This window comes from Salvelinus alpinus, chromosome 9 (genome assembly GCF_045679555.1).
Source record: "Salvelinus alpinus chromosome 9, SLU_Salpinus.1, whole genome shotgun sequence".
NCBI lineage: Eukaryota > Metazoa > Chordata > Actinopteri > Salmoniformes > Salmonidae > Salvelinus > Salvelinus alpinus.
Window position 1 is genome coordinate 66,177,848 of NC_092094.1, and position 10,526 is coordinate 66,188,373.

A 10,526-nucleotide genomic window follows, 5' to 3' on the forward strand; every position below is an offset into this window, starting at 1 on the left:
GAATGACCAACTAAAAAGTCTGCATGTATAATAAAGATATTTCCCACGCTGTCAATTATTGAATTTTTTAAGGCAGTGTTATATCCTGCTGTTGCATGAGATATAACATAACAGGTGGTTTAGTCCATCTACCCCACTAAGTAGTTTAGGGGTACGTCGCCTTTGAAATAAAATGTGCCTAATATTCAGTGCGACAAATGTAAGGACACTGTATTGCTCATGGGACACAGCTTGTGAACACAAAGACGAACAGGCCAACGCAACAACTTTCAAGAATTCTTTGTTGAAAATGCTTTTTTATTATAATTATTGATTTAAATTACGAAATGAACAAACACTGCTATACATATTGCTGTTTTTGTTTGTTTTCAATCATTTTAAACAGTTAAAGCATTTGAGAAAAGAAGAAATAGATGTCAGAAACAGAAGACGTACAGTAGAAGATCTAGAGTCAATGGCTTTCCTACGTGTTTCTAAGGGGTTCAAAAGACTCGAACAGACTAAGAACACACTCTCTCCCACAATGGTTTTTGGTATCTTTTTTCCGGTCTGCAATTTGCCGCAATGCATGATGGGTGTTGTTATTCAAATGCTATCATGTGATACCATAACTATCCAGTGAAGTTTACCTCACGACCATCCACACAAAGATAAATAAGTGATGTGTTCTCCTTCAAGGCTGGTCAGTCCACAACAACAGCAGCAGCAATGATTTTTTTGCACAGTCTTATTTGCTGCACCCAGCACAACAAAAATTGTTCAGCAAGTCTTCTGTCCCGTGATCACAGCAAGGCCATGACACTCACTGACTGTGTAAGGAATGTTTGAAGTAAACAGGTCTTAAATATTGCAATTCAATCAACCCCCCCCCCAAAAAAAATGACTTTCAATGAAGCTCTAGAGTGTCTGCTTGAACCTCACCTCCATAAGTATTGGGGGTATAAGGAGTTGGTCATAATACCCTCATTGGTCGAACTGTCTTGGTGAATGACATCATTTCAGAAGTAGAAGGGTCAACGGTTTGAATTTCTCCTCATATAACACTCAAGCATTTGAGCCCCGACGCTTCCCATGCTGCTCCTTAAAATAGTTATCAACAACCACATCGAAGAGAAATCCCTGACATCAATGTAAATCACACAAACATGTATTAAAACACATAGTAAAGTTCAGGTACATTACTGAGAAAAGCACACAATACGATGGCCATCGATACTTTGACCGATATTCGGAGTAGAGTGTTGAGGGTCTAGGCAATGAATAAAAATTGGCTATTTTTGTTTGAGACACTGAGGCTTTGAGGCTCACCCAGTTAACCATCAGGAGACAACAACACCAGAACGCAAGGTCACACAGCACAGGTCATAAATACAAGTAGAGATGAAAATAAAGTCATATGTTTATTAGCGTATCGGCGCATCCACACACTCTCTGTAGTCTCCCAAACAGGTCCTGGTTTCTGGGAGAGGGAGGATAAAAAAAGAAAAAGATGAGTCTGCTTTTAAAATCTCTCCATTGTTTCTATATCCCTCCCATTGTCTCTCATTTAGTCATTAATTGGTAGATTGATCATAGCAGAGTGCAACTTTTGCCCGATGGCTTTACTTAATGTTGATCGAAAAATGTCTTGCTTTCACCAGTTTTCCCCTCTTATGACTGCCTCTGCTGTCATTTCTAACCTCCATGTCATATGTTCATTGTTCAAAAAACAAATTGTGCTGGAGTTGAAATGGAGAAGGGATGACACTGGCTGGTACAGGTGCACACACTTTGGGTATAAAAAATCACACTGAAGCGTACAAGAAAAACAAGCGGCTTAGCCCTTGAGGGTTCCTGGTGTCAAGGAAACAGTTACCGGTTGGCTTGGTCCAGGCTTGAGTGTGCTCTTTGTCTTCCAAGTCGGTAGGGGGCGCTGCTCGCCCTCCGCACAACATCACCTTACTGTCCCTGCTCAGAGGGCCAGGAGGGTAGGTGAGTTGAGGGAGTCTGAAGACTGATCCCCGCTGCTGCTGCTGCGCCGGTGGGCTTTGGAGCAGGACTCTGAGGACGGCGAGGGGCTCTCGGACTCCAGCATGCTGGGGTAGGTGAAGATGAGGCTAGGGGCGCTGGGTGTGGAGGCCGGGGTGGAGGCGGCCACCACCGGAGTGTTGAGGCTGTCGCTATCGCAGTAAATCCCACCACCTCCGCCAAGACAGATGGGCTTGATGACGGAGCGCTGGGACTTGCCATCCTCATCGTCCTCTTGTGGTTCTTGCTTCACCACAACGGGGTTGATGAGGCCTCGGGGACACAGATTGTTGCGCATGGTCAGGGGGAGAGGAGCGCACTGCTGCTGGTGGTGGTGGCCCCCCTGGTGGCGATCGTCGGGGGGCAGTTTGCACATGGGGTTGTGGGCCACCAGCATAAACTCCAACTTGTCCTTCTCCTTCTGCAGTGTCTCGATCTCTTTCTGTAGATCAGCCTTCTCGTCCTCCAGCTCCTCAGTCTCCTGGAAAACACAAACAAACAAAACAGACGATCAGGACAAGTTTTAATCTTCAGTATCTGGAGGGTTTAATATTCAGCTCAATTACAATTCTGGTGTTTGGAGTAGACAGAAAAAGTGTTCATCTTCATGTTAAAGCCCCAATCACTGTTTAAGGTACACATTGGTAAGTTTCTGCACCACCTAACGCTACCACAAGAGTGTACTGTTTTCAAAAAAGAGCACACTGAACATATTTCAGTGTAAGTTTGCTCAGGAAAAGAGTAGGGATACAGCGAAAGGGCAGTCAATAAACATCTTGGCTATGTTGCACCTGAATGACCTGAACTTAAACCTACACTTTACCTGACATTCAGGTTTGACCCTTATCCTAATTCAAAAAAATATTGCTAGTACAACTTTGTCCAAACAAAAAAGGTATAAGGAAGTAGGAAACAAACGAGCAAAGCACGGACACACCCCAAAAATAGGAGAAATAGTGCAACCGTCTCTTTCCTTGTTGCACTATTTCTGCTATTTTTGGGGTGTGTCCGTGCTTTGCTCGTTTGTTTCCTACTTCCTTATACCTTTTTTGTTTGGACAAAGTTGTACTAGCAATATTTTTTTGAATTAGGATAAGGGTCAAACCTGAATGTCAGGTAATGTCAGGTAAAGTGTAGTTTTAAGTTCAGGTTGCCCTTCATGCTTGAAATATGACACTTCCTTATTTGGTCATTCAACAAAGAGTGGCGTGTGGTGGAGACAGGGAAGGGCGTTTTTGCTGGAAGCAGTTTGGGGGAGGGGAAAGTGTAGTCATCAAGTTGAGATCAGATGGGACTATTCTAGCCAATGAGAAGGCAGATATGCGTCTGAACAACAAGCAAAACTCCTTTTTCTCAAAGTTGCCGAAATGCCACGTGCGTCCACTTATATTAGTGCATTCGTAACAACCTAACCATTACGAAACTTTGCCTCTTCTTCTCGGTTAGGGTGTGTGTGAGTGTGTGTATTTATGTGGTTGTGTGTGTGTTTGTGAGTGAGTGAGTGTGTGTGTGTGTGAGAGTGCGTGTGTGTGCGTGTGTGTGTGCGCGCCGCGTAACTCACTCCTTGGAGCGTCTCAGTGAGTTCCCGTCTGCGGTTGCGGCACTTGGCGGCAGCCAACTTGTTCCTCTCGCGTCTCACCCTCCTCTTCTCCTCTTCTTCAGGGGTAAGCTAAGGAAATAAATAAAACACCTTGTGAGTTGTCGTTCACACAAAAGCTGAACAAGGTAAACAAGAAGAGAAGCCTTGGGTTAAGACATATAAGCCATCATCTCCAAATTCCTCACAACTTGGCACTTTGATATTAAAACTCACTCTACTGTCTCACAATGTTAGAAGACATTCACCAATAGTGCTTGCCGGCACATGGTGAATTCCACACATCCAGACAAAATGAACTTTTAAACACACACATCATCTGTACACTTTGTGGTCCTCACCTGCTCATCTCTCCTGCGGCGTCCGCGGGTGTCCCCAATGGAGCGGATGACACCCGGACGGGCCAGGGTGGTGTGTCCCAGGAGCCCGGGGCCGTTGGAGAGGTGGTGGCCATAAGGGTGGGAGCGTGAATACGGGTTGGACATAGAGGTGATCACTGTGGGCTGCACCATCCACTGCAGGTCCTGGCTGGTCGTGATGGCGTTTATCGTAGGGATGAAGGCACTGCTAGAGCCAGGCATGTCGACCCGGTATTTCTAGATACAGGAAAGGTAGCCAAGAGAGGGAGGTGGGCAGAGCGGGAAAAAAGAGGGCAGAGAGGGAGAAAAATGGTGAGTGGATATTTTCAAGATGATAATAGATGTTTTCAAGATGACAAAGAACACAAGTTGTGTGTCTTCAACTCCGGGGAACAAACACATTGTGAATGGAGTAACATCAAAATATACATTCCCATGTATTTCTTTTTTGCTTCAATTGAATGTTGTTTATTTATTTCACTGGTTACAACTGGGGGGGGGGGGGGGGGGGGGAAACTTCACTTGACATGTCTTCGACCCTGCTACCTCAATTTCCATTTCTGCCACAGAGTACTGCAGCGTAACCCCCCCGTTTACACACCGGCCACCCACCCTTCATCGTACTCACGCATCCTCTTCATTACAGCCTAGTAGTGAATCACTGACTACACACACAAACACTGTCTAGATTCACCCGTTTAACCCCTGGAGTGGCACAGTCAGTGACACATTCAGTGAATCATGGCGGGAAAGCCCGTAGTGTTGCCGCCTCCACCATCGTACTACAGCTAGGAGAGGAGCTTGCGTCAAGCTGCAAGTCATCTGGAGAGCAACATGGTATGGAATGGTATACCTCTCTGAAGAAGAAAAAATATCCACCACGAAAATGTGTGATGACTCGTTTATTCCAGTCAGAATAAGGTGATTATGATGGTTTCCAGTGGCACTGATATAGGCCTCTCTCTCTCTTTCCATAGACAAGTGTAGTATATCTATTTTTTCCTTATAAAATAGATTACATAAGACCTCGAGTTTACTTTATCGGTGGACTCTATCGTGCTCATCAGTGATCAACGCCAAACTGTTGTGAGTGACAACACAGAAGTGACCATCTTTAAAGCAAACTATAGTATCCTTTATTCAATTTATATGGCTTGAGCCCTCATGAGGCATCTTTGGGGGTGATAAGACAATATCTGATGCCACAATGATATTGCCCCTGAAAGCAAGGATAGGACGCAAGTCGGGTGTGTCTCAACAAGTCTGCGCCAGACACTTGAGTGACTAGAGGGAAAAGGTGAGTGATGCATGTCATCAGCCGACCCGATACGGGCTGGATTGACTTGTTCATTAAACATAGAACATGAAGAGACTAGTAATGCTTCTGGGCTGTCATCCAGGGGTCAATTCATCCATTCTTTTCTTGTGATGAGTCATGTTGGGGATATGTAAAGCACGTGCGTAAAACGGTCAGTTCCAGTAAGGCGGAAAGAGGCATTATATTTAGGCTAGAGAGAAAAGCCAGGTCCCCAGCCAGTTACATTCCAGAAGTGAGGCAACAGTGAAAATTCCATTGCAGTCATTTTTACATTTACATTTAAGTCATTTAGCAGACGCTCTTATCCAGAGCGACTTACAAATAAATCCCAGGGACTAATAACTAACGAGAAGGTAAAGTCCTAAATGGGGTAATGGTTGGATATGGTAATTGGGGTGACTGGTTGCCACACAGTCCTTCCAGACATTTCTGGTTAGAACCGGGGATATGAAAATAGGTAAAGGAAGGCTGTTGTGCAAATTTGATTTGTGAGATAATAGGTGAATCGACTGCGAGTAGACTCCAAATGTGAAACACCGTCCACAATTCCAGGTGCAGGGTGCAAATACAACATGTTACGCGTTTCTCGGCCCAGGATTTTGTGAGTTGTCTCGCATAGGCTATCAAGTCAGTATGCTAATGTCTGTGTGCCGGTGTTGTGCCGAAAATCTCCCCCCTGCCAGAATTCTCCCCCCTGTCAGAATTCTCCCTCCCCTTTGCGTTCTTCATTGCTGCGACTTGCTTGCTAGTTGAGATTTCTGCTCTTCACTCCGTTGTCATTTTAGCCTACATTTTACTGATCTAGTAGCAGAACGCATTTTTGTCTGCAGTTTTCGGTTTGGCTATTTGTTTCAAGTGTATGTGGCAGTTCTAGCTTGTATGGCGCCCTGGGCGAACCCCCCCCCCCCTTCAGCGCCCGCCCGCCCGCACCAGGGAGCGGCGGCGGCGGCTGCCCATGTCGCCCGTACCTAAATCCGCTACTGATTTTGTATTAGTCTATAAATAAATCTCTTTGTCAAAATTCGTCATCTCTCCCATGTCTTATTCGACTAGTATTTCTGAAAGTGTAAGGATAATAACTCAGCCATAGTTGTTTTGAAATGTTTATTGCTTGCCAACATTTGACTCCCTCCTCTATGTTTAATATAACACACATACATTAATTATTAATTTCGGTTGCCTATCCTGACGAAGTTTGTTCTATAGAAAGCATTTGACTCTGATGTGTTTCACAGAAAGTATTTGAACCTAGCCACAAAATTAAGGAAATTAGATGGGGAATTCTGTCAGGGGGGAGATTTTCGACACAACACCGGTAAACAGCTTACCACACGTTACCCCCTTTCCCGGAGTCTTACGCTTACGCGCTGGGATTTCGCCATTGCTGCAGAAGAAAATAACACTCCTCTTAAACAAATAGAATAGTTGTCCTCCGCCCCCGAGAAACTAAAGGATGACGTGAACATCCAGGAACTTTCGCCTCAATAATAGTGTAAACATGTCCAGGGAAGAGAGAGCACCTATGGCACTGCGTCAAACCCGGAACAAATAAGGAAATGCTTATGATGATCTCGAAATTGATGTAACCAAGTCAATTCAAAAGACGGATTCAGGCAGACAAACCATTGAAAGAACAAAGTAAAATGCGTGGGAGTTCTGGTCTGGAGTGGACGATAAATATTATTTAACGCTACGACCAGGCCAGCTGTTATATGTGAGCCCACGGGAGCAAAACAACAGTTGCCATTTGGCAGACAGACCTACAAAAACGAGACACTTCTTTTAGCCCTCAGTTTTCCGACATGTGCCTGAGAGGAGATCTAAACAGTTGCAATGTTCATGATACGAAATTAAATTAGAACACTGGTGTAGGTCTATGAAAGAACAAGCGGTTAAATGTAGCGCAGAGATCCTCCTTCATTTGCCTTAGTAGGCCTACTGCGGGTTGTGAATTGGACACTGACAACCTAACACCAGACGACTGAAAACATAAGAGACATGTCTCTCTGTCACTTTCATAAAACATATCGATACTTTTCAACCTCAAAAGCTCATCTTTTGTCGGGAATAGCATTTAAAGTGGACATGTGGTGTGAAATGCTGATTATGGTTGTACCTCAATGATAGCCACTGGGCATCATATCTCAGAATGTCACTAGAACCAGAGGACGAGAGAGCAGGTAGAAAAAAACCCTGTAGGCCTAATCACTATATGGGATCTGGGGGAAATTCCTGCCTCGAAGTCTCCAAATGTTCCAACATCCACGAAGGCGCATTGGGAGACGCATCGTGAGCGTCTTAACCTGCCGTTTCCAAGTCACGACAAAATCTGCCAGTGCGTGATACATGGGGCCCATCTGCAACACACACACACAACCTCGAAGCTATGGGTGGATGTCCTATATTGTGCAATGTGCAGCGTACCACCACTGAAGGACGCTATAGGCCTTGTTGCAGAACTTCTATCCAATGTGGAGTCCTAGTCAATATTCGTTATTGCTCTGTTCGCTTTACAGTGATGCACACTTATCATCAGCGGGTCGGAGACATACAGTAGACTATCTTAACCAAGAAGGCACTGAGAAGGATTGGTAGAATCAGTGCAGGTTTTTTGTTCCCCCTGACCAAGTTATGCGCATGAATAAAGTCGTTATCCCATGTGCAAGGGAAAAGGTAGCCCTTTGGTTAACACATTCCAACTTATATTTAAATCCATATCTTGGAGGAGAAATGTTGAGAGCAATCAGAATGACACAATATGCTGTAGCAACCTGTACGCAGTTTGGTGTGTGTTATAACTCATGATAACTTGCCTCCTGTGTTCATAGAAGTGTATACTCATTCAACAGGTCTTATAATGTGCGTATGCCTAAACTATTTGTGGACTACACAGTATGAACACTTTCTAAAGTATATTCTTCCGTCTACAAAATATGTATTTTCTAATAAAAACGTCCGCTCATTTTCAAATGACCAGTTCTATAGTGCAACACGTGGGTGTTAAATTATAGGCTACAGCGACTGAGCAATACCTGATTGCATATTGCAATTCAGATGACGCATATACAGATGTGTCAATAAGTACATTTTCTGCAGTCGTTCATAACACAGGTTTCATAACACAGGTGTCATGACATTCAACATAAATCCGGCATTGAGTCGGTTTGTTCCTTTTTTACGCACTTCGCTCGCGCATCGGTGTCTTGGCCAGAACCACATATATAATCTATTACGTTTCACCTTATTGCAGAGCAGGTCTGGAAAATATTGGGAGAATATCACAATATGACGCGCGCAGATTCTGATAATATCACAGGCGATACCGCGAGCGCGCTTTCTCCAAATGTGAAGAAAAAGTCTCTACAGCACTAGGCTATAGTTTGGAGAAATATATTTCATATCAATATAATATTCTTAATGGCCCTTGAATAAAACATGTACATAGCGATGTATTAGAAAGATAATATGCACCTCTATTGCATTGCACAGCACATCACCTTTAATTACGAACAGCGCTATAGCCTCTCCGGGTTACCCATCTAAAAGTGTGTCATAGACAACTGCACAGTGACGAAATGTCGATACAATGAAACTCAATTTACAGTTGTGAATGCCAATATTTTAATTTGAGAGAAGAGAAAATATATTATGTTGTATTGCGTTACCTGGTAGCTTGAGGTAGAGATCGGACTGCCGATCGTGCTGCTGCCGCTTGTGAACGACTCTGGCTGGACCGGCGAAGTGCTGCTGCCGCAGGACGAGGTGTCGTAGTTCACGGAGTAGTCCTGGTACATGATCCAGGAAAGAGGAAGATTTCAGTAGTTGATATGAGCTCCTAACTCTCAAAAAATCCTCTGACAGTGGAATCCCTTTTGGGAGCTGAAAGTGGACCAGATTGGAAAGTGACCAACTTGAAACCAATAGTCGTTAAAACACGTGGAAATCCAGAAAAAAAGTGTTTTCAAATAGGTTATTGGTACAATAAATCCAGGCTCTTCGAAATTAAATATTTTAAGGTAATTAACTAGAAATAAAACTGAAAATATTTATATATTTTTGTCCACTCCAAATAATTATATCCTGCTTGAGGATAACTTCGGCTACTGTTCTTTCCCTTGTCACTGCTGTAGCCTATTCAGGTGTGCTACAAGAGCCAACTTCAAGAACAAAAGTCACCTACTTTCGCAGTCAATCCAGAGTTGACGGTGAATAGACTTGCGTTGCGAGTGAGTCAGACACAGAGGCTTTAAAATTGCTTTCCACCCCAGCCTACTCTACAGAATCTCTTCCCCGCGACACACTTTAGGCCTACTTCAGCTATCCACTGTTACCCTGGAACAGTTCTATCTTTCTTTTTCTATTCCTTCACCACACTAGGATGACTCACTTCAATGGCACTACGGAGAACTGCGGCCGCTTATCAACGCAAGCAGGCTCATTCACGTCACTGTCTGGGCGTAGACACTTCACTTGAGGGGTTATCATAGCTAAGATTGTAAAAATCGGCACAAGGTATCGTAAATCAGATTTTTTGTTATAAATAACATCGGTAGAGTCGATTTACTATGCTTGTGATAAGCCTACATGTTTACGCACGTGTATTTTATCATCGGGTTGGATGTTAAACAGTATCTCTATATTCACCGTTTGTCTGATTTGGTACAGCCCATTGACGCATGTTTCCTAAAATGGGCAGTTGCGAGAGGACAAGGTTTCCTTGGTAAAGGCACGTCAGAGACTGGAGGGATTCCCTACCCTCCCTCACCGCATTTTCTCCTCAAGCTCAGAAGGATAGGGTCTCTGTGCCACATAGAGTAGGTTAGGTATATGCAGTTATTAATAAAGACGTGTGCAGTTATATCTTGCCACCCTTGTGGATCTTCACCTCATGACTATTCAACGTTTTTGTAACTTTTGGTTTTCAAACGAAGAGACAGAACGAGAGAGAATTATATCCCTTTTAAGTTTTTCGCAGCTCTAGAATTTAAATGCCTGCCCTTATGTGTAGCCCGAGGTACAGATAGATGTGGCTAGTCCAGCAGTAAAGGAAGATTATGGAAGGAAATGCTACCATATTCTCGACCGCTAGTCAAATAAAATAAAATTGTATTGGTCGCCTACACATATTTTGCGGGTGTAGCAAAATGCTTATGTTCTTAGCTCCAACAGCGGAGTAATACCTAACAATACACGCAAATACCAAAAATAAAAATAAAATAATTAAGATATATAGAAATGTTAGAAC

At 43.7% G+C, this 10,526-nt stretch overlaps 1 protein-coding gene across 2 annotated transcripts; it reads right to left on the bottom strand.

Annotated features, from left to right (window-relative positions):
* Positions 1–276: 276 nt before the first annotated feature.
* fosl2 (FOS like 2, AP-1 transcription factor subunit) lies at positions 277–9,884 on the bottom strand. 2 transcript variants are annotated; one of them, XM_071326964.1, is made up of 5 exons: positions 9,462–9,884; positions 8,947–9,066; positions 3,946–4,200; positions 3,569–3,676; positions 277–2,488 (listed from the first exon to the last, which is right to left on the bottom strand). In XM_071326964.1, exons 3-5 carry the CDS (start codon positions 4,183–4,185, stop codon positions 1,952–1,954), a joined length of 885 nt encoding a protein of 294 aa, XP_071183065.1. In that variant the 5' UTR covers positions 4,186–4,200; positions 8,947–9,066; positions 9,462–9,884; the 3' UTR covers positions 277–1,951. The 2 variants fall into 2 exon arrangements, with proteins under 2 accessions (XP_071183065.1, XP_071183064.1); XM_071326963.1 differs by having other exon boundaries at positions 8,947–9,160; positions 9,462–9,691.
* Between the last annotated feature and the right edge of the window lie 642 nt (positions 9,885–10,526).

Coding starts and splice junctions, on each gene's coding strand:
- fosl2 (XM_071326963.1), bottom strand. CDS start 9,075: ATGTACCAGGACTACTCCGTGAACTACGACACCTCGTCCTGCGGCAGC. Junction 4,201..8,946: donor TCTCTACCTCAAGCTACCAG/GTAACGCAATAC, acceptor TCCTGTATCTAG/AAATACCGGGTCGACATGCC. Junction 3,677..3,945: donor GCCGCAGGAGAGATGAGCAG/GTGAGGACCACA, acceptor TTATTTCCTTAG/CTTACCCCTGAAGAAGAGGA.